The sequence below is a fragment of the Rhinopithecus bieti genome, unplaced genomic scaffold (genome assembly GCF_001698545.2).
Source record: "Rhinopithecus bieti isolate Rb0 unplaced genomic scaffold, ASM169854v2 scaffold_6907, whole genome shotgun sequence".
Lineage (NCBI taxonomy): Eukaryota > Metazoa > Chordata > Mammalia > Primates > Cercopithecidae > Rhinopithecus > Rhinopithecus bieti.
This window is the reverse complement of record NW_016805647.1, coordinates 1,219,540-1,242,523: the sequence shown is the minus strand read 5'-3', so window position 1 is coordinate 1,242,523 and position 22,984 is coordinate 1,219,540. Positions and strand designations below refer to the sequence as shown.

At 50.0% G+C, this 22,984-nt stretch overlaps 1 protein-coding gene across 2 annotated transcripts in view; it reads left to right on the top strand.

Moving 5' to 3' along the window:
- Nucleotides 1-276: 276 nt before the first annotated feature.
- Nucleotides 277-22,984, top strand: part of TSPAN15 (tetraspanin 15) — a 78,959-nt gene continuing 56,251 nt past the window's right edge. The window contains exon 1 of one of the 2 annotated variants that reach the window (XM_017873186.1): nt 277-522. In XM_017873186.1, coding sequence (XP_017728675.1) covers nt 427-522 — 96 coding nt within the window. In that variant the 5' untranslated portion in view covers nt 277-426. The remainder of the gene's footprint in view (nt 523-22,984) is intronic. The other variant, XM_017873185.1, reaches the window with a different exon arrangement.

The following is a 22,984-nucleotide window of genomic DNA, read 5'->3' as shown; positions in this document are numbered from 1 at the left end:
ACAACAAAGGAAAGTTTGCATTTCTACGTACCCCGATTGGGCACGCTCGCTCTCTCCCTAGAGTCTGGGTCACACTCTCCCACGCCCCCCTGCATTAGCACAGGCGTTGCCAGAGTTGCACTCGAGCTATTTGCAAGACCGTCTCCCCGTCCCATCCCTTCTTGGTCCCCTCTAGGGCCCAGGGCAGCAGCCCCGCCCTGGCCCGCCCCTTCCCAGAGGCTGGGCCGCCGCGGCCTCCCATTGGCCGCCAGGGCTGGCAGGCTTCCCGGCTGGGGCTGTGATTGCCGCGCGCCAGTGTCAGTCCGGGAGGGAACGCCGGTGGCGGGGCTCGTAGCCCGGCAGCCGCAGGTGGGGCCTCGAGCGCTGGCTGAGAGACCGAGCCGGAGAGCCCCGGAGCCCCCGTAACCCGCACGGGGAGCGCCCAGAATGCCGCGCGGGGACTCGGAGCAGGTGCGCTACTGCGCGCGCTTCTCTTACCTCTGGCTCAAGTTTTCACTTACCATCTACTCCACCGTGTTCTGGGTGAGTGACCCCAGTAGGGCCCCGGGATGGGGGGTGGGGACCGCACTCCGACCGCCGCCTCACTAGCCCTGGGTTGGGTCCAGGCTTAACCGCTCCAGGGAGTGCGCAGGGGAGCGCGCGCGGACTCCTTGTCTTTCTACTCAGGAACCGGAAAATTCTGGCGGCCAGAACTCAGCCTGAATTTTCAGCCGCCCTTTCGGGAGTGTTATAGCTGGTTGCCGACCGATCGAGTGCCACCTGGCTCACCTGTGTGCACCCGATGGGCGGTATGCCCGCTGTGCGTCCGCTGGCCGACTGGCTAGGCCGAGGTGACCACGCTGGCCGCACCCACCACGCCTACCCGGTAGGACTGACTTTGCCTCTGCATCGGCCTGTGGAGCTTAAGTAGTTAGGCTTTGCAGTCGGGGTTGGGAGACCTGGATTCCGGGGCTGGTCCCTGCTAGTTACTTGCAGATGCCCCTGAGCAAGACGCTTCCCCGCTGCGTCTTGGTTTCCTCTTTGGTGGATGCGCGTGCCTCCTGCGTGGCGAGGAGGATTCCATCAGACGACGTCTCCTGCACTCCTAGGTGCTCAGTTTCCGCTGTCGCTGGGCTTCACCTCCTCCTCTGCCTTGTTAGGGGACAGGATGGTAGGGGTTAGACATGAACCAAGCTTTGAATTCCGTCGCTCCCAGTGGTCTTTTTTTTTATATTTTAATTTTTATTTAAAACATTGCTAATCTCTGTATTGTTCCAATTTTAGTTTGTGCGTTTCTGAAATGAGCACTTGCTGAGTGATCTTAGGGAGGTTACTTAATCCTTCTCGGCCATGGTTTCCTCATCTGTAAATGGACACAGTAATTATTTTCAACTTGTAGGATGCTCGCGGAGATTAAATGAAATAGGCCGGGTACGGTGCCTAGCGAAGAGCTCAAGAAGTGTGAGACATGATTACTATCATGCGCAGGGAATCTGGACACCTGTGGTGTAAGCTGCCCCAAAATACTGGGTTTCTGTAAGGGCGTCTGAGATTAGGCTGGGCCCTGGTCTAGAGATGAGGATATCTTCCTATAGGACAGCTCTGCCCCTGTCACTCCAGGATCACTCCCTGCCTCCAGTATGCCCCGAGAGCAGACTTGCCCAGGGACCCCAGGGTAGTTACTGACACCCCATTCCCACCAAACACACACCCTCTCCCCTGTTGTCCTCCTTAGCCCCTTGCTGGGTCTCTTCTGCTAGCAGGAGCTGCTGAATTTGCCATCAGGACTGGCTTTGCCTGTGACCCCTTTGTGGGTGGGGCCTTGCCTAGTAATCAGAAATCCAGATTCAGCTCTGTTACTGACTTATGGATATCTTAGACAAGTCACTTCCCTGTTTTGGGGCTCAGAACTGTTCGTTGACTTTTCCATCTAGAAAACTAGTCTGAGGCCAGTTTCCAATCCAATTCTCTGACTCTAGGTAATGTGGAAGAGAGATGAGCAGTATGTTTGGGGCCGGAGGGTGGAGCAAGGACCTGTTGGTGGAAGGAAGCTCCAGGGAGACAGAAGGTCATATGTGGGATGGGAGTGCGGGTGATTTGAGCTAGAAATCAGTGGTTGCATCAAAATCTACAGACTCTTGTGCCCTGGCATAGGTATTTATTTAAATTTACTTAAGCTTAATTCTAGTAAATTACTTACCAGAATTAAGGTAATTCTAGTGTGCAGTCAGTATTGAAAACTGCTGCCCTAGATGGTCTCATAAGTCCTTTACATCCCTAGGATTTCTGTGCCTGCCCCTTGTCTGGCCTGTGAGCCCTTCTCTCTGTAGATCAGAATTGAAAGAGGAGAGCCCAAGGTTGATGGGTAGGGAGGTAGGAAGATGGGAGTTGTATTTCGGGCTTCACCCCTTCCCCAGATGTATAATTACTAACCAGTCTCTCTACCTCCTCACACTTCCATTTTCTCATCTGTAAAATGAATAAGTGAATCTCTGCCCTGCACCTCACTGAATTATTTTAGGATTAGCAATATGGGGAAAGAGTGACATATGAGCAAAACAAGTGCAGTACAAACATACATCATGCAGTTAAATAAAACCGAACTCTAATTGTTTTTTATTTTTTTGAGACGGAGTCTCGCTGTCTCGCCCAGGCTGGAGTGCAGTGGTGCAGTCTTGCCTCACTGCAAGCTCCGCCGCCTCCCGGGTTGACGCCCTTCTCCTGCCTCAGCTTCCCGGGTAACTGGGACCACAGGCGCTCGCCACCATGCCCAGCTGATTTTTTTTGTTTTTTTTTAGTTGAGATGGGCTTTCACTGTGTTAGCCAGGATGGTCTCGATCTCCTGACCTCGTGATCCGCCCGTCTCGGCCTCCCAAAGTGCTGGGATTACAGGCTTGAGCCACCGCGCCGGGCCAGAACTCTAATTTTTAAGGCTTTACTCTGTCGCTGTCCTTTGCAGCTCCCAGAGAAGCCCACTCAATGACCCTTGCCTTGCTTCTCTTGGGCAGGGCGGTTCTCAGAACTTGGACTCCCTCCTCTGTGGACTGAGGTTGCCTTACTAATCCTTAACTCCCATCCGGAGAAGTATTTCTGTTTAAAATCTCCACACCCATGCCAAGAACTCAGCCACCTGTCAGCTCTGCCAGGGCAGCTCCAGGTGCCAGAGTTTGACTGTAGGGCAGGGCCCAGTGTGAGTTAAGTAATTTGTCCTGGACCAGGTTTACTGTTATTTGGAAACCATTTACAGGAAAGCCCATTATCTCTGGGTCCATCTCTGGGGTTGAGGGAAGGGTTACTTGCTTTATAAGTACAAAGTGCTAACAATTTGCATCTGTTTTTAGGTCTAGAGGGTTCATAAGTTTTATGACAGGCTTGTACCTTCTGTAAGACTTTTTGCTTACTTTAAAAATTACTACTGGGGCTGGGCCCAGTGGCTCACACTTGTAATCTCAGCATTTTGGGAGACTGAGGCGGGAGGATCACCTGAGGTCTGGAGTTTGAGACCAGCCTGGCCAACATGGTGAAACCCCATCTGTACTAAAAATACAAAAATTAGCCAGACGTGGTGGCGTGTGCCTGTAATCCCAGTTACTCGGGAGGCTGAAGCATGAGAATTGCTTGAACCCAGGAGGTGGAGGTTGCAGTGAGCTGACATCATGCCACGGCACTGCAGTTGGGAGACAGCGCAAGACTCGGTCTAAAAAAAAAAAAAAAAATTACTATTGGCCAAGCGTTGTGGCTGATGCCTGTAATCCTAGCACTTTGGAAGGCCAAGATGGGCAGATTGCTTGAGCCTGGGAGTTCGAGACCAGCCTGGGTAACATGGTGAAACCCTGTCTCTACTAAAAATAAAAAAATTAGCTGGGCGTGGTGGCATGCACCTGTAGTCACAGCTACTTGGGAGGCTGAGGTGGGAGGATCACCTGAGCTCAGGAGATGGAGGTTGAAATGACTTGAGATTGTGCCACTGCACTTCAGCCTGCATGAGACTCTTGCAAAAAAATAAAAAATAAAAAATAAATTACTATTGATGGAAATGCATGCATGGGCTTGGTACAAAATTCAGGAGTAGAAAAGGGTAAGACTGGGCGAGGTGTAATCCCAGCACTTTGGGAGGCCGAGGCAGGTGAATCATGAGGTTGAGAGATCGAGACCATCCTGGCCAACATGGCGGAACCCCATCTTTACTAAAAATACAAAAATTAGCTGGTGTGATGACGTGTGCCTGTAGTTTCAGTTACAGCTTGAGGCTGAGGCGGAGAATCGCTTGAACCCGGGAGGTGGCAGTTACAGTGAGCCTAGATAGCGCCACTGCACTCCAGCCTGGCAACAGAGCGAGACTCCGTCTCAAAAAAAAAAAAAAAAAGAAAAGAAAAGGGTAGTGGTTAGTGAAAAGCCTCCCCTCCTACTCCTCTCTCCTGGCCTGCCCAGTCCAGAGGGGGCCTTTGTTACCAGCTTCCTGTCACTCTTTTCTGAGCTATCCTAGTCAAAGGATGTCCTAGGTCAAACATATGTATATTTAAAATAAGGTAGCACACTATACACAAAACTATGTACCACTAGAGTGGAATCTATGCCACATTTATTTAATAGTCCCCAGCTGGGGGACTCTTAGGTTGTTTCCAATGTTCGTTCATTCTTTCTCCTTCCTTCCTTCCTTCCTTTCCTCCCTCCCTCCCTCCCTCCTTCCTTCCTTCCTTCCTTCCTCCCTTCCTTTCTTCTTTCTTTCTTTCTCTCTCTCTCTCTCTTTTTTTTTTTTTACTGAGAACAGTGACACAGTGAGTATCTCTGAATGTGTCATTTTGCATGGGTGTATATGTCTGCGGAGTAATTTCTAGGCGTGGGGTTGTTGAGTTAAGGGATATGTGAATATATGTTATACATGCAGACACACGCCTGTCATCAGTGTATATAGCTTGATAAGTTTTCACAAAGTGAACACACCTGTACAGTGAGCCCCCAGGTCAACCAGCAGAATGGACAGCAGAAGCCAGATACCCCTCAAGCCCTCTTCTAGGCACTATCTCTTACCTTTAAGGGTGATCACCACTGGATTATCTAGCAGTATAGAATAGCTTTGCCTATTTTTGTATGTGCATTTAACATTTTGATGTTATTAAATTGTCCTATATAGAGGTGATACCAATTGTAATATTATTTACTTAATATGTTTATTTAAATTTACTTTTTTTTTTTTTTTGAGACAGAGCCTCACTCTTTCACCTAGACTGGAGTATAGTGGTGTGATCTTGGCTCACTGCAGCCTCTGCCTTCCAGGCTCAAGCGATTCTGCTGCTTCAGCCTCCCGAGTAGCTGGGACTACAGGCACCTACTAACACGCTGGGCTAATTTTTGTATTTTTGATAGAGATGAGGTCCCACCATGTTGACCAGACTGTCTCAAACTCCTGACCTCAAATGATCCACCGGCCTGGGCCTCCCAAAGTGCTGGGATTATAGGCGTGAGCCACTGCGTCCAGCCTAAACTTACTTTTTAAACTTAAATTTCTTTTTCTTTTTTTCCCTTTTTTTAATTATATATTTTTTATTTTCCAGGCACATAGATTCAAGTTGCCCTGAATATACACGCCTTTAAATTTATATTTAAAAAGAGGTTTTATATTAGTATTATGAATGAGAAACCAAGACACCCTCATCATAAACAGCAGGTAAAGTTTTAAAGTAAATATAGTACAGGGAAACCAAAACAATGATACTAAATCCTAGCTAGATGTCGTGGGTGCTGAAGGCTGTGACCCTGATGCCCACCCTCTCTGTTCAAAAGGTAGGTTGGCAAGTGCTTGAGGGGCTTAAAGACAGACTAGCACCCAAACTGAGACCCACTCCTTGATGCAATCGGAGGGGTTGAAAGGGCATCGAACGAGGAAAGCTCAGTCTGTAAGTCCCTATGAATATGCCCCTAAACCACTTATGGTTATCTGTCCCACACTCAGGGCCTTCTTGTTTTCAGCAGGGAACTGTGGGGCTGCAAAAAGGTGTGTTTGAGGCTCACTTGGCAGAGCTGGCATATACCCCAGGTCTCTGCATCCTCAGGCCAGTGCTCCTTCGCCCTTCCAGTAAGTCATGGAGATGTCTGCAGGAAAAATGAGCTCACACAGAGGCACTTAGAGCCTTCTCTTCCCACCATACAGGGTGAATCATTCTGACACATGCACCCTCAGCCTGTTGGGGACACACCTCTAATTTTAGCACTGCCCACGGGGTATCTTAGAGATCCGCTTACAGGACTGCTTTTCCTTGCTGGACTGTGGGCTCCCGGAGGTCAGGATTGTAGCTCATCCATATCCTCCTCTGAATGCTGGCCCTGGGGCCTGCACACACAGTAGGTGCTCAGGGGAGGCTTGTTGCATGATGGTGACTGAGTCCCACTTACACCTACAAGGCGAGGATCCAGCGTGGGGCAGAGGCCTGGCTGGGGGTGTAACCCGCAGTGGTCAGGTCTGCTGAGGCCTTGACTTTGCAAAGTGGGCAGGGCTAATCATGGTGCTATGGGCTCCCCATAGAGCACCACGCCTATTTCCTTGATAACAGGGTAGGACTTTCAAGTGGGTATAGGTGTCATGGCTGGGGAGTGTTGACTAATCAGGAAGAAAAGGACTTGGTGGGAGTTGGGGGCAAGTAGGGAGGAGCTGAGGGTGGATAGGTCATGGAGGCAGTGAACGCCAGAGGCAATAGAAACTCTTTCTGGGCCTTCTCCAAGGATGAACCTGCTTATCAGAGCTTGGCCTGTGATTTCTTACATTTCTTATAGTTTAATGGTTAAGAGTGTGGATTCTGTACCATGTTGCCTGGGTTCAAATCCCAGCTCTGAGACTTAAAGTTTAAGTGGCCTAAGCATAACTTCCATGCACCTCTCTAAATGGATATTATGTACCTACCTGAGAGTTGCTGAGAAGATTAAGTGGGTTAATACATCTGAAGAGCTTAGAGCGGTGCCTGGCACATGACGAACACTCCATCAACTACTCACGGATTAGCTGTTCTTTTCCTGCCTTCGTCTCTGGCTTTGCTGCTCAAGAGCCATAGGCTAAGAATGAGAAGGGCTGTTAAAGACACCTCTAGTGCAGCCTTTTAAATTTACCGAGGAGAAATCAGAGGCCTGAGGAGAAGTGAGTTGCTTGAAAGCCCATGGCAAGTTAGTGACAGGCCAAGACCAGACCCAGGTTGCCTGACTCCAGTTTCTTCCTTGGGCCCTCATGACCTTTCCAGGCGCCGTGTATGTTCCTCCCTGTTGTCAGGGTGAGGGTGGAAGATAACCTTTCTGAAAGAGGCCACGTCCCTGGCCTCCCAGTGAAGCGCTAGGTGAAGCCAGGCCGAAAAGAAAGCACTTCTCTGGAGACAGTTTCCAGGAGGAGATTTTTTTTTTTTTTTTAAGATGGAGTCTCGCTCTGTCGCCCAGGCTGGAGTGCAGCAGGACAAGATTTTTACTTTCGAGAAGAGCTTTATTGTTTTTGTGGAAATAATACATGTTCATAGCTTAAAAAATTAAGCCATTCAGGAAAGTACAATGAAAACAACAAAAGTCCCCTCTGATTCTACCACTGGGATTCAACCACTGTTACGTGTCGGTAAACCTCCATCTGGACATCTTGTACATATATGTAGACATTTTATTTCTTTAATAATTTTTCTTGTTGTGTTTGATTTGTCGAGCAAAGTTCATTTTCTGGCTCTAGATAAGCAATCCAAATAGTGAAACTCAAATAGTGAAGCTGAAAGTAGAGCAGCCTTCATATTGGAGAAGTGGCCAGCCGTGCCTAATGGGCCATCAGAGATGATCTCACAGCATCAGACTGGGCTCAGGCCTCGGGCACAGAGAGGTCCTCCCCTCCCCCAGTCTGGCCACAGAGCCTTTAATATCCAGAGAATCAGGCCTGCAACCCTGCCAGGGGTTTGGAGAACCTTCCAACACCTTCATTTTATAGATGAGCAAACTAAGGCCCTGAGAAATGTCCTTCGCTCTTAGCCTCGACTTTGTACATGGTCTCCTTCCCCACTTTAATAGGGGAATTGCTTTGTGTCATAGGACTGAACCTTGCTGCCTTTGGGTTGGTTCCTGGAGAAGCAGGAATAACCACCTGCCCTCCTGCCCGGAGCCCTTTCTTCCCAGGTGATTCACAATGCCACCCTGGGGTGGGGCTCACGGTCAACCTGATAAGGGGCTGATAATGAAACTTCTGTACCAACTGGCTCCCCACAGGGGAAAGATGTTTTCTGGGTAAGTCTGGTCAGAAAACTTTGTGGGGGTAAAAAACAAAACAGACAAACAAACAAACAAAACAAACAAAAAAACAAGCTTTCCCAGAGAGAACTTTTAGATGCGAATGGGTTTGACTCGACTTCTTGTTGGAAGGCAGGAGCATTCAGTCTTAACTAGCCGTGCTCTCTGGTTGGTTTGTTTGTTCATTAAGTCAACAAATAGTTATTTGATGCCTACTGCGTGCCAGGCGCTGTGATACTGTGATAGGTGTGGGAAACAACTATGAACAAGGCAGGCTTAGTCCAGGCCTTGGAAGACAGACAGAGCAGTAAATAAATATCACTTGGGATAGGTGCTAAGGAGAAAATTAGGAAGCAAGTGGGGAGGGATGGGCGTTTCTACTTTCGATGATGTGGTCAGGGAAAGCCTTTATGAGGAGCTGACATTTCAGCTGAAGCTCAAATAGAGAATAAAGACTTGTCCAGAGAATAAAGACTCTGGACAGCCATAAAGACTTGTCCAGAGCATCCCAGGCAGAGGGAGCCATGAGTGCAGAGTCCCTGAGGCAGGTCGCAAGCATAGCTGCAGCAGATGAGGAAGCCCAGGAAGGGCCGCGCTGTGGGTGGAGAGGGTGGCAGGGGCCTGGTTGTGTGAAGAGTTTGGGGTTCAAGTGACTGAGAAGCAGGGTTTCATTGTCAGGCCCTGTGGTCTTGCCATCCAGAGACCTAGATCAGGTGTTGGCTATTCTGTGTGACACTGGGTAAAGGACCAGCTCTCTGAGCCTCTGAGATGCCCCCTTTGTGAGTACCCCAGAGGGCGATGGGGAGGATCCTGTGAGATGAGAGGTCCAAAAGCACAGGGTCTATTCTAGGGCCTGGCGCCCACGGAGGGAGGGAGACTCTAGGGCGCCCCGCCCATGGAGGGAGGGAGACTCTAGGGCCCCCCGCCCACGGAGGGAAGGAAACTCTAAGGCCCCCTGCCCACGGAGGGAGGGAGAGTCACCTGGGAACCTTGCATTGCCCAGGGGTAGCTGGGGAGATGGGATGAGATGAGATGAGATGAGATGAGATGAGAACCTCTGGAATCCGTCTTGTCAGAGGAGGCTCCTTTGCCCCTAGGGGTACTCAGCCTGCCTAGAACAGATAGCTATGGAAGCAGCTCCTCCAGTCAGATGGTGTGACCCCTTGGGTGTGCATGTGGTCTTTTCTAGAGGCTGGGCCCCTCCCACCCTTTAGTTTCTTGGCTACCATGGCACACTGTCAGAGGCACTGGGCCACCACGGCACGCAGGGCCAGGCAGGCTGTCTGAGGAGTGTCCTGCGAGGCTCTGAGAGGTCCTAGCTCTCAGTCAGCATGAGCTGTTTAGCTCCAAGTTAGGCCCCTGAGCCGCTGGAGGTGAGGAAGAGACACCATAGACTTACGGTATCACCTTCCCCAGCTAGAGGGTCGGCCTGTGAAGGAGATGGCAGTCATCTCTGCCTCTGGTGGTGTGCCATGGTAACCCAGGAACTAAGGGGTGGGAAGGGCCCAGTCCCTGGAAAAGACCACATACATGCCCAAAGGGTCAGACCAACTAGCTGGAGAAGCTGGTTCCGTCAAGGGCCAGTCTGAGCTGTGCTGCCTGACTGTGGTGGCCTGACTGCCACATTTTGCTTCATCTCTTTGGATTCTCAGAGTGACCCTTGAGCTGGGCAGGACAGGGGCTCTTGTCCTGTTTTACAGAGGAGTCCTTGGGAGGACTCTGAGGGCTTCACTGGGCAGGGAGGCCTCGCAGAGAGGAGTGGAGATGAGTCTTGGGAGAGGGAGGGCAGGCTACAGAATGTTTCTTGGGCCTGAGTGTTGAGGTCAGAAATGCCCTCTGGGAAGACCAGGCCTGGAGGCCAAGCAGAGCTGAGGAGGATGAGCACTTCTTGGTTGGCGGGTGAGGAGAATGTCCATGTGACAAGTCATGGAACACTCTCTGCGCCTTGGTTTTCTTGTCTGCTGGGAGGGGATAGCTGTTGTGCTGCCCACAGGGGTGAGGCTTGGATGAGGCAGTGCCCACAGAGCTCTGAGTGGGCATCTGGCTGGGTAACCGTTCATGCAGATGCTGGGAGGAGACGCCATCTGCAGTGTGTCTCGCCACACTCTGCGTCATCTCTCTGCATTCTCAGAATGACCCCGTGTGCCCTGTCCCATTTTACAGAGGAGGAGACTGAGGCCTGAGCGTGGAAGTAACTTGTGTGAGAACCATCATTTGCATCTGTTCCTGAGACAAGAACTGTTTCACTGTGGGAAAGGTGCCTGTTGGGTTTTAATTTTTTCCAAAAGGGACTTTCTCGACAAGACATTTTGCATCTGGGCCTGCAGGGAAGCAAATGTTTCCCTGGAGGGTGGAAGGAAAACAGCCTTGGCCCAGACGGGCTTGTTTTTCCCTCCTCAGAGCCCTCCCCCTTCCTGCCTGGGAGAGCAAGAACCCCCGACTCCTGGGGCTGCTGGAAGTCCCTCTTAGGATGTTGCCTGTGACCTTATGTGAGTGACCCAGCACCCCCCACCCCCCCAGGCTGTTTCCCATCTCCTACCAGAGGGTTGGCCATGCCAGCCTCTCCAGCTGTGCTGGGTGCAGTGTGGGGAGACTGTGGGGGTGCTTGGGGTCAGGGTGTTCATTTCTGGGTACTCACCATGTGCCAGATGCTGGTGGTGGGCTGAGGCCAGCCTCTGGCCCACCCTGTGGCAGATTGGGACCATCTCCTGGGTGCAGTAGGGTGGGGTGTCGGCTGCCGAGACTGTACAGGATTCTGAGACTAGGTCACTTCCCAGAGTCAAAAGACAGTACCTTCTTGGCCAGTGGACCGCGACTTCATGGCTCAAGGCCTCCTACCCTGGGAGGATTTCACAAGGACACATGTCCACCCCCACCCCGCCCCCCATCACCAGAGCTTCTGATTCAGTGGGTCTGGGCTAGGCCCAGGCACCTGTAATTAAAAAAAAAAAAAATTATAATTGTAATGACAGGGTCTTGGGTCTTGCTCTGTCACCCAGAGCAAGTGGTGCAATCATGACTCACAGCAGCCTTGACCTCCTGGGCTCAAGTGATCCTCTCACCTCAGCCTCCTGAGTAGCTACAACCACAGGCATGTGCCACCATACCTGGCTAATTTTAAAGTTTTGTGTTTTTTTTTGTAGAAACAGGGTCTCACCATGTTGCTCAGACTAGTCTTGAACTCCTGGTCTCAAGTGATCCACCTGCTTCCGCCTCCCATAGTGCTGGAATTATGGGCATGAGCCAACACACCCAGCTTTATCTGTAATATTTTTATTTATTTTTATTTTTTAATTTAATTTTATTTTTGAGATGGAGTCTCGCTGTGTCGCCCAGGCTGGAGTTCAGCGGCGCGATCTTATCTCACTGCAAACTCTGCCTCCCAGGTTTACGCCATTCTCCTGCCTCAGCCTCCCGAGTAGCTTGGGACTACAGTCACCCGCCACCACAACCAGCTAATTTTTTGTATTTTTAGTATGGACGGGGTTTCACCATGTTAGCCAGGATGATCTTGATCTTCTGACCTCGTGATCCACCTGCCTCGGCCTCCCAAAGTGCTGGAATTACAGGAATGAGCCACCGCGCCTGGCCCTACCTATAATTTTTAAACTTCCCTGGGTGATTCTAACCTGCAGCTGGAGGCGAAACCACAGCTCAGGGTGGTATCTGTAAGGGAATTCCGATGGTACTGGCGATTTCCAGGACGCCTTTCTCTGTAGGTGAATCCTGAGTGATTTGAGACCTTCTTCTGACCTCTCTTGCAATCTGGACAGGTTCTCTGAGCTGGGGAAAGTTAGCAAACACAGTTGGGAGAGGCCCAGAAAGAAAGAGAACACTCTAGCCAGGGGTTTGGGAGAAGAGTAGGGGGAGTCAGTAGGGCCCCATGTGGGTGAGGAAGGGTTGGTGGAGGTATGTGGAGACCACCAGCCTGGGAATGTGGGAGACTATGAGAGCTGGCTTCTCCTGCAGGGAACCAGGATGTATGTTGTGGGAGGGAGAGGAGTCTCTGAGTTGTAGAATTTTGCTTTCCTTTTGGTTACCTTCAAAACATTCTTTTATGTGCTCTAAAGGCAAGGTTTCTGTGCGGTTACCTTTGTAACTCGAATAAGTTTCCATAGAATCAGGCTTGAGTTTTATGAGTCAGGGATTCAGAAACTTGTGGGGTGGCCAGTGATAATTTTTCCTCCTTAAATGATATCGAGTTTGAGAAGTCCTGATGCAGGATTATCGTGTTGGAAAGCTGGCTGTGATCTCCAGGTCAGTGACCCCATAGGAGAGGTGTGGCAGGCGGTGATCTATCCCCACTTCACAGATGGTGAAAGAGGGCCAGACAGGGGAGAGGACATTGCTTGGGGTCATGGTGGTAAGCTAGGGGTCAGTTAGCAGAAGGATGAGGCCTTGATTTCTCACTCTGACGGGTGAGCTCTGTTGTGGGTTGAGTCGTGGCCTCATCAAAAAGGTATGTTCTTGGCTGGGTGCAGTGGCTCACACCTGTAATCCCAGCACTTTGGGAGGCTGAGGCGGGTGGATCACTAGAGGTCAGGAGTTAGAGCCCAGCCTGGCCAACATGGTGAAGCCCCGTCTCTACTAAAAATGCAAAAATTGGCCAGGCATAGTGGCACATGCCTGTAATCCCTGTTACTTGGGAGGATGAGACAGTATAATTGCTTGAACCTGGGAGGTGGAGATTGCAGTGAGCCGAGATGGCGCTACTGCACTCCAGCTGGGCATCAGAGCAAGACTCCATCTCAAAAAAAAAAAAAAAAAAAAAAAAAAAAAAAACATATGAAGGTATGTATGTTTAGGTCCTAGAACCTGTGAATGTAACCTTATTTGGAAAAAAGGTTTTTGCAGATATAATTCAGTTCAAAATCTTGAAATGAAATCATCTTAGATGACCTGGGTGTGCCCTAAATCCAGTGTCAAGTGCCTTTATAAGAGAAGGGCAGAGGGAGATTTGAGATGGACAGAAGAGGAGGCCATGAGCACACAGAGGGAACTGAGTACATGGCCTTCTGTGTGCAGACGGAGGCAGACAAGCCGAGCAACTCTGGGAGCCACTAAAAGCTGGCGGAGGCAAGAGGGCTCCTCCCCTAGAGCCTCTGGAGGGAGTATGGCTCAGTAGACACCTTGGCCTCTGGCCTCCAGAACGGTGAGAGATTAAACTTCTGTTTTAAGCCACCCCATTTGTGGTCATTTGTTCGGGCAGCCATAGGAAAATGCAAGCCCTTCTGCCTCAGCAGGTGGCCTTACTAGGGAGGGGCCCAATTGAGCAGGGCCCTGAGAACCACCTTCCTTCTGTGGGTTGTGCTAAAAACCAAGGGGGAAGGAGTGGGGCGAGAACAGAGGGGCTGGGGGAGGAGTGAGACTGTGGGGAGTGAGGCTTCTGGCCCCTCCTCAGGCCAGGGGGCCACGCCCTACAGCTGGTTTCTTAGGGCTTCCCCTCTGCGAGGAACACCTGATGGAAAGAGGTTAAAACTGAGGAAGGTAGATGCGAGCTAGCTCTCGGGAAGGACTTGCCAGCTGTGAAAACAGTTAAATCAAAACTGCTTGCCAAGCTGAGCTGTAAAACATGGGATTCCCTGACAGCTTCAGAACAGGAGCGTCACCCATTGTGTGGGGCAGTTAGAATGTGGCCTGGACTTCCAGTGGGTTGAACTTTGAGGGGCCATAGAGGGCATCTAGTGCTACCCCTTCCTTTCAGAGAGAAGGAAACCAAGCCCCATGCTACCCAGCATGTGCCCCTGGTTCTAAAACTCTGCCAATGGGACAATCTCTAGTGTGCAGGGGGGACAATGGACACTACTCAGTGGTTTCAAACCAGGAGCTTCCTCTCCAGCCAGGGTGTGGGGACAGAGTGCTGACTTGTGACTTCTCACAGAGAAGAGAATAATGTTCCCTGCAGGGTCGGAACCCAGGCTGAGGGAACCCTGTTCATGTCTCTGGCTTGGTTCTGACTCAGCCTCTGACCCGGGAGGGACCAGCTCACAGGGACAGATGAGCCAGCCCTGTCCCTGTCCCCTTGAGAAGCTGGCGCTCACTGAGCCCTAGCAGCATGCTCTGACAGCTGCAGACATTCTGTGATCTGGGTGGAGCAAGCAGGCCTGGCCAGAGGCTCCCAGGAGGCTGTGGCAGAGACACTTAGCTTCAGGATGTTGGGCTGTGGGCTTCCCCTGGGGGTGCAGTGGCCGCTTGGCTTTCCAACCACTAGGCAGGTAGACTCATGTTGAGAGCAGAGACAAGAGGAGGGCAGGAGTTGTTCAGGTACCCACAGACCCTGAGATGGGGTGGGGCCTACTTCCAGCCTGTTTGTTTCTACAGTATCTTCCTTCTCCACTGTGGTCTCCTGGTGCTGGCCTCACATGGAATGAAACTTGACTTTTTTTCAGCCAGGAATTCCCCCACACTCTGTCTAGCTGGGTTGTGCCTTCTGCATCCTCCTAGGTTGTCCTATATTGTCTTTAAAACTAACAGTTAAAACGAGCTTTTCCTGTGTGCCAGGCTCTGGGCTGAGCTGTTTTCTAGCCATTCTCTCATTTCATTCTCCAGCAGCCTAAGAGACAGTGCTGCTCTTGCCTCATTTGCACTTGGGAAGGAGATGCTCAGAGAGTTAGGTAACTCACTCGTGAGAACTGGAGGTGGGGTGTGAAGCCTCTCTCTCTCGGCGGACTTACCCGCTTCCTTCCTGGCCTAGATGTTTGTTCTTCTTTCTTGGGAGAACTTTTCTTAGAGAGATGGACTTTTTGGGGATGTGTTGTTTGTCCATTGGTTTGGTCATTTAGTCACTCATCAAACATGTTCTAAGCATGAGGGTGTCTCTGATCCTCCCCGAGGCTCTGCGCTTCCAGAAGGCCATCCCGGTTAGATTTGTAACTTTATGTAGAAGTTACAAGACATTGCTAACACAGGGACTGGTATCTCTGCTGGAGTAGCACCAGCTCCCCAGGGCAGGGGCCACAGGCTCTCCCAGGGAGGTGGGCCGGTTGCCACCTTGGGATGGAGGGAGCAAGCTGACCTGAAGTGGCACCAGATGCCAGGGCCCAGGTCCCATTGGCTCTCTGGAGCCGCAGGAAGGCAGAAGTGAGGCCAGCATCACTGTCCTTCAGAAATGCATCCTTAAATTTTTCTTTTTTTGGAGAGGATATGCCAGGGCGTGAGAAGTCTTGTTCCTGATGAGGGAGGGCAGCCTGTGGCGGACAGAGCACTGGCCTGGGAGATGGGAGACCCGGGTCGCAGCTGCTGAGTGAGGGCTAATTTGCGGTGTGACCTGGTGGGAGTGCCAGCCTCTCTCAGCCTCAGATTCCCATCTGCAAAATCATGGGGTTGGGCCAGATCAGCGTCCCCGCGCTGATTCCTGGTGGTGCACGAGATGATTGTAGATGGGCCATGGGGGAACATTTAAACATTTTAATATGCATGTGGGAAGTGTGATGTGTATTAAAAAAATAATTAGTACTTCAAACTTGTGATTGTGTAGATCTTGATTAGTTTAGGTCAGGACCATATTTACTTGAGTAAGAAAAGCCAGTGAGGTTTTATTAAAACATGGAGTTAATAATAATGCAAGTAGCTGGCCAACCTGACCATGTGGAGACGTGATAAGAGAATGGCTGGAGTTTGGGAGATACTGGGAGTTCTCAGTGGTTCCTTCCAGCTCTTTTCTGAGAACGTAGGCAGTGTGGCACCTCCTGGTTAGGTGCAGACACTTAACACAGTCTGTGTCCTGCTGACTGTTAAGGAAGTGACTTCTCATTATGGTCCGGCATCTTACGTTTACAAAGGAGTTTCGCCACCTCAGAGTCTCTTTCGCGTGACCATTATATTCCCATGTCACAGTGGAGAGGCAGTTGGCGCTCTGAGGGAGATGGTCTGTTCAGCATCACGCAGCTCGTAAGTGGTCCAGCACCTCCAGCTGGCCTGGGTTCTTTGCTGGGTCGCATCAGCACCAGCCCTCTGGGAGCCTGTTCCTGACGTTTACCTCCTTTCCCGGCTGCCGCTTTCTGCACAGGGTTTCACAGTCATGTTGGCTTGTTGCATGCATCTTCTCTTGTCCTGATTTTCTTAAAGCAGAGGAGAAAAGGATTTAAGGTGACAAGCGACCCTCCCTCTCCCTTCCTCCAGGCCTCTTCCCCATGCAGTGAGGAGCATGTTCTAAAGCCCTCAGCACCCTGTTTCCTAATAGGTGCACTTGGATGTGTAATAGGTGGGTTGCCATTACAGCCTGTATTTAGCTCCAGGGTAGCAGTTAGTGAAACATCTGGTTTAGGCATTAATTCCAGGCCAGAACAGGCCACCAGATCCAGGCCTCTGGTGAGCTGACCCTTGCCTGTGGCCACTGAGAGTTTCCTGATGACATTGAATCTGGTCTGGAGTTTTAGGCAAAGGAAGACTGAAACCTGTAGTAAATAAACCTCTTCCTTTAGCCTGGTGTGGTGGCATGCGCCTGCAGTCCCAGCTACTTGGGAGGCTGAGGCAGGAGGATCGCTTGAGCCCAAGAGGTTGAGGCTGCAGTGAGCTATGATCATACCACTGTACCCCAGCCTGGGCAACAGGGTGAGACCTTGTCTCCTCTAAACAAAACAAAATAAAACCACACACACACACACACACACACACACACACACAAAACAAAACAAAACAAAACAAAACAAAAACCTCTTCTTGGAAAACATAGAACTTGCTTGCTATAGACAAAGTAAAAGAATATTCTTGGATATAGTTATAGCCACAACCATTATCATGCCTAAGAAAATACTAAGTTTATGCCAAAGCATACCTAATTGTCCCTAAAACATCTCTCATAGCGCATTAAAAAAAATCAGGACGCAGCATCACAGTTTATACATTGCTTTTGGTTTCTTTTTGATAAAAAGTGGCCCAGTGCATCTGAAACTTGAGGGGTGACCTCTGAGACCCTGAATGTTATAGGTTCTGGGGTCCTGGTGGGGACTGTCGTGTGTTAATTGCCTACATTGTCCCTGATCCAAGACCTACGGGGGCCAGCTGGTTCCTTTCGTTGCTTAGGGGAAATTCAGAAAGCCGATTAGGAAAGGCTTGCCTGGAAAACTGTCCCCACCCACGAGACTCCAGGCCCCGCCCCTCCCCACAGTCTCATTGGTAGAGCTGATCGGTGTCTGGAAGCCAGACCCAAGGCTCCCTGAATCTCCACCCTTAATCACCAGGTGCACACACTGGGCCCCGTGCCAGGCACTGGGGAAAGATGCTCTGAAGGACTGAAAGACCCCCAGCTGGCTGTCCACAGCCTGCCTGGGGAGACCCAGTGTGCCCTGGTGTGGCCGGGTCATGGCTCTTGGAAAGTTAGTGCTCTGATGTGTGGGACAGCGGCTCTTTGTTCCTTGGTTCTGATGCTTGGGGTAGGCTGGGGTAGGGTGGAGAGAGCCCCCTTCTCTCATACCAGACGGGGAGCATTATCAGGTGGCTGGAGTATCCCCTAATCAATACGTCCTGTATCAAGCTGCGATAGGGGAAATGGACTTTTTTTTTTTTAAGTTAAACCCACAGAAAAATGGAAGGAAGAATTCAAAGAACATCTGCCCACCTCTGAGTTATCGGTTGTGAACATCTTGTCTTAACAGCTCTCTCTAAATACACCATTTCTTTTTTTTGCCAGCCTAGCTACAAGGAGACTGCAATGGTTTGTGACCCCACTCCTCTAAATACCCCAGCATTCGGCTTCCCAGAAAGGGCATTCTTCCTCACACCACTGCTGTCCATCTGATTAAAAAAAAAAAATCACCGTGAAATCAAACTTTTCAGTCCTACATACATTTCTTATGACATTCCTGTGTTGTAAGAAATATGTTTGTTCTTCGTCCCCAGTTCCTGGCACACAGCTTTTAAAACCCTTGGAATTTCCTGATAAGAATGCCTTTTGTTATTAATAGTGAGCCCATTTCCTCACACCTGAGTTTACGCTGATGAAATGACTTAGGGGAAGGTCCTAGATGGCCTTAGGATGGGGCAAATCACCAGAAACACCAAATAATTAGAGGGTTGGACAGTTCAGCCTCTCCTGCAGGCTGGACAGAAAGGGTGGGGGTGGTGGGGGATAGGGGCTGGAGATTGAGCTCTATGTAAAACTTTTTTTTTTCCAACTCTCAACCAGTAGAAGAGAAAAAACTCTTGAACAATGAGATTAGATGAGCTTCTGGATTTGGGAACTCTCTGAGGTGTTGAGGGGTGGGCGTGGGCCCAGAGTGGGCCTGGGAGCTCCCTGCCCACCTTGCCCAGTGCATCTCCTCCTGGCTGTTCCTGAGTTGTATTCTTTGTAATAAACTGTTTAATACAAGTAACCCTGAGTTCTGTGAGCCATTCGCGCAAATTATCAGACTTGGAGAAGGGGTTGTGGGAACCCCTGACTTACAGCCAGACTTTGAGTCCTGGACTTGTGATTGGCATCTGAAGGTCAGGCAATCTTGTAGGCTTTTTTTTTTGCGTCAGAGTCTCACTCTGTCGCCCAGGCTGGCCGGAGTGCAGTGGCTTGCTCTTGTCTCACTGCAACCTCTACCTCCTAGGTTCAAGCAATCCTCCCACCTTAGCCTCCCAAGTATTAGGTTGGTGCAAAAGTAATTGCAGTTTTTGCCATTACTTTTAATAATACTTTATTTTTTTAAATAGCTGGGACTACAGGTGCACGCCACCACGTCCAGCTAATTTTTGTATTTTTTTGTAGAGATGAGGTTTCGCCATGTTGCCTAGGCTGGTCTCAAACTCCTGAGCTCAAGCAATCTGTCCACCTTGGCCTCCCAGAGTGCTAGGATTGCAGGCATGAGCCATCATGCCCAGCCTAATCTCGTGGGCTTGAGCATATTAACCTGTGGGATCTGATGCTAACTCCAGGTAAATGGTGTCAGGGTTGAATTACATTGTACGACACCCAGCTGGTCTCTCAAGAGAATCAGAGAACTGGCTGATGGTGTTGGAAAGCACCTCATTCCCCAAATGTCGTTTGTGGCTGATATTTTACCCGATCCAGGATCCACCCAAGGTTCGTACATTACTTCTGGCTCTATGTCTCTTTAATTTCCCCCAGCCTACACTATCCTTACTTATTTTGAAGTGTCCTTACTTCTTTGAAGCCTCCAGGCCACTTGATCTGTGGAATGTCTGGATTTGCTTCAGAGCTTCACAGCTTCCTCATGATTAGGTTCATGCCACACATTTCCTGCAGGAGCATTTCACAGGGGGTGCAGTGGGAGGTACAGAATATCCCATTAGGGGGTGTGTGCTATCTGGCCACACCATGGTTGGCCATCCTGAACTTGACCAGCCCTTTCCATTGCAATGGCACCTTTCCCCATCATGATGAACACATAGGCTGATGTGAAACACTCTGGTGAAAGAACTTTTAAAAGTTAATCTGAATATGAGACTCTCCTGCTTAAATTATTTCAATTATTTCCCTATTCCAGCCTCAAAACACACTGCCTGCTTCTGGACACCCTTCACATGCCCACTGTGGTCCAGGCCACTATCACCTTACATTGGTCACCATAGTAGCTCCCTGACCGGCCCATCCCACCTCCATCTCCCTGTCTCTTGGCATAGCAGTCCAAGCAACTCATTTAAAGATCACAGCTAGGCGTGGTGGCAAGCACTACTTGGGAGGCTAAGGCAGGAGGATTGCTTGAACCCAGGAGTTCGAGACCAGCCTGGGCAACACAGCAAGACCCTGTCTCAATTATTTAAAATAAAATAAGATCACAGTTGCAACAGAGCACTTCTCTGCAAACTTTCAGTGCCTACCACCCACTCAGAGCAAAAGTCAGTCTTCTCAGTGGCCTCAGAGTTCCTTCCTGATCAGCCCACTGCCTCATCTCCTAGATGCTCCCTCTCCAGCAGCTCCATTCCCCTTGCTGTTTCTTGAAAACACAGGCACATCCCAAGGCCATGGTGCCTGCTTGGATGCTCATTCACGTATCCATATGGCTTGGTGCCTCCTCTGCTCCAAGTCTTTTCTCAAATGTCACCTTCCCTGGCCACACTGATGGCCGCTTTCCCCAGCTTCCCTAGCCTTCTTCCCCATTTTATTTTTCTTGGTAGCACTTATAACCATAGCACGGTATATATTATTCTTACATATTTGCCTCTCCCCAAGTAGAATGTGAGCTCCACTAAATCTGGGATTTTTGTGGTTTTCTTTCATTGCTCTTGTTGCACATCCAGTTCTTAAAATAGTAGCTCCCAAAGTGGGTCTAGGGACCTCTGGGTTCCCCTTTCAGGTGTTCTTGCATCTAGAACCACTTTCATAGTAATACTAAGACTCTTATTGTCACTCTCTCGGGAGCATGTGATGGAGTATTCCAGAGGCACCTGAACACTCGATGTGGCAATGGAGCCAATGAGGAGCAGATCTGAGAATCCAGCTGCCTTCTCAGCAGCCAGACGTTAACATTTACAAACATGCAGAGCCCACGCCACTCTGCTCACTCAGTTTTTGTGTGTTTTTTGGGGGGAATTTTTTAAATAAAAAAATACGCTATTTAACATATAAATCAATATTTCTTTCTTTTTTTTTTTCTCTCTCTCTCTCTCTCTCCCTTCTCTCCCTCCCCTCCCCTCCCCTCTTTCGACTCTAGTACCCAGGCTGGAGTGCAGTGTTGCAATCACCGCTCACTGCAGTCTTGACCTGAGCTCAGGCCATCCTCCCACCTCAGCCTCCCAAGTAGCTGGGATCACAGAGCCATGCCACCACACCTGGCTAATTCTTCTTACTTTTTGTAGGGATGAGGTCTCCCTGTGTTGCCCAGGTTGGTCTTGAACTTCTGGACTCAAGTGAACCTTCCACCTCTGCCTCCCAAAATACTGGGATTACAGGCATGAGCCACTGCTCCGAGCTGACTCTTGTTATTTCTAAATGAGCTAATAAATATTTAAAATAAGTCTTAGTTTTAATTTATGGTAAATAATTGATGGATATCATCATAAACAAAAGCTTCAGATCTTCAAACATTTTTAAGAATGAAAAGGAGTTCTCAGGCCAAAAACTTTGAGACCCATTGGCTTTAAATAATGCCTGGTGTGCAACAACCACTCAGTCCGTAGATGTCATATGAATAAATGGACTTCTTGGCTTAACCCATGAGACCTGGCCTTGGTGCTGTGGCTTCTGTGAACCTCCCTGTCTGCCTCCCCTTCCCTTGTCCTCTGCCTGTCCTTGATTCCAGCTCTGCTGACCTGACCTGCTGTTCCTGTGGTACCTTCATGGGCATCTGGAACTCCTTATCCCTCTTGTCCACCTTAGGAATTCCTGCTTGTCCATTAAATGGACTCAGTTCAAACATGACCTCCTCCAGGAAGCCTTCCCTGATCTTGCCTTTCTCATTTAGTGTCTCCTTCTCTCCAGCACCTTTGCACACTTGATCCCATCTACCCCAGGGTTTTGATGACTCCCACATGTGTTGATGTGCTGGTAGGTCTCTCACCAGACAGAGCTTCTTGAGGACAGGAACTCATCTGCTTATTCCCAATGTCTGCTACATAAGAGGTGCTTAATGTATGTGGAATCAGTGAGTGCTGCCTTGGAATTCAGAATAGGGACTCCCCCTGGAATTAACCCTGAAGCAAAGTGGGTCTGAAGGGGAAATGGTTTCTGGCTTCTGACTTGGGTTTTGAAATGTCAGCATTACAACAGCACTACATGGTTATTGGGGAAGAAGTAACATTTACTAAGTGCCTGCTGGGTGCCAGGAGCTTTTGCGTGGCATCTGGCTTCAGGATATTGTGGTTTATTTGGCCATTGTGAACGGGCTTGGGCCCTAACCACTTTCTGTCTGGCTTCCATGAGGAGAGTGTGGTCTGGTAACTAAGCCACCAAACTTCTTTGAACTTCTGGGACATCCTAATGCATTTGCATAGTATGTGCAGACTGTGAAGTTGCTGAGGGCAAAGTTGTATGTGTGTTACTGGATCTTGCCACCATGTCCTGCATGCTGTCCATAAGAAATACCTGGAATTCTCTGTCCAAAGAGCATAGTTAATGCTGTCAATATCACTACCAGCAAGGGCTTCCCATTGTTGGTTTTATAGATATTCAGAAGTGGAGAGATATCCCTGTAGCTGGGGTGATCCAAGAAGGCTTCCCATGGGAGGAGGGCATTTTCTTGTTTTTAGACAGAATCTTGCTGTGTCACCCAGGCTGGAGTGCAGTGGCACGATCATGGTTTGCTACAGCCGTGATCTCCTGGGCTCAAGCGATGGGAGGAGGGCTTTGAGCTGAGCTTGGAGGATGGGTATGAGCCCCTTTTGGCTTTATTATTTCCAGGAAACCATGTCCTTTCCGAGGCTGCTATGGGAGGCAGTGCTGGAGGTGTGTGCCTTCATCAAGGCTGGGGAGGGAAGGCATTACTGTCTGCTTTAGGGTTTTACCCTTACAGACATGTGACATCCTTGGGCCGAGTGGGAGAGCAGAGGGCAGCCCGTGGGGGCGGAGTCAGAGCAGTGTGTGGGGAGAGAGGAGGAGACGCGCCGCCCGCAGTCTGCTTATGTGCCAGGATTCGAGGGGAGTTTCCATGGACTCCCAGAGCAGTGGAGCAACCCTTGGGGTTGTCATGCCAACTGGGAAACTGAAGCTCAGAAAAGGTAAGGGACTTCCCCAAGGTCACAAAGAGTTGGTAGCAGAGCTGGGATTGGAGCCTAGAGTGCCCATGTGACCGGCTGCCCAGTGCTCCTTTCCTTTCCCCTTTGTCCTCCTTGGAGACATGAGCCCTTGAACTGGGGCCCTATATCTTCATTAAGGCCCTGC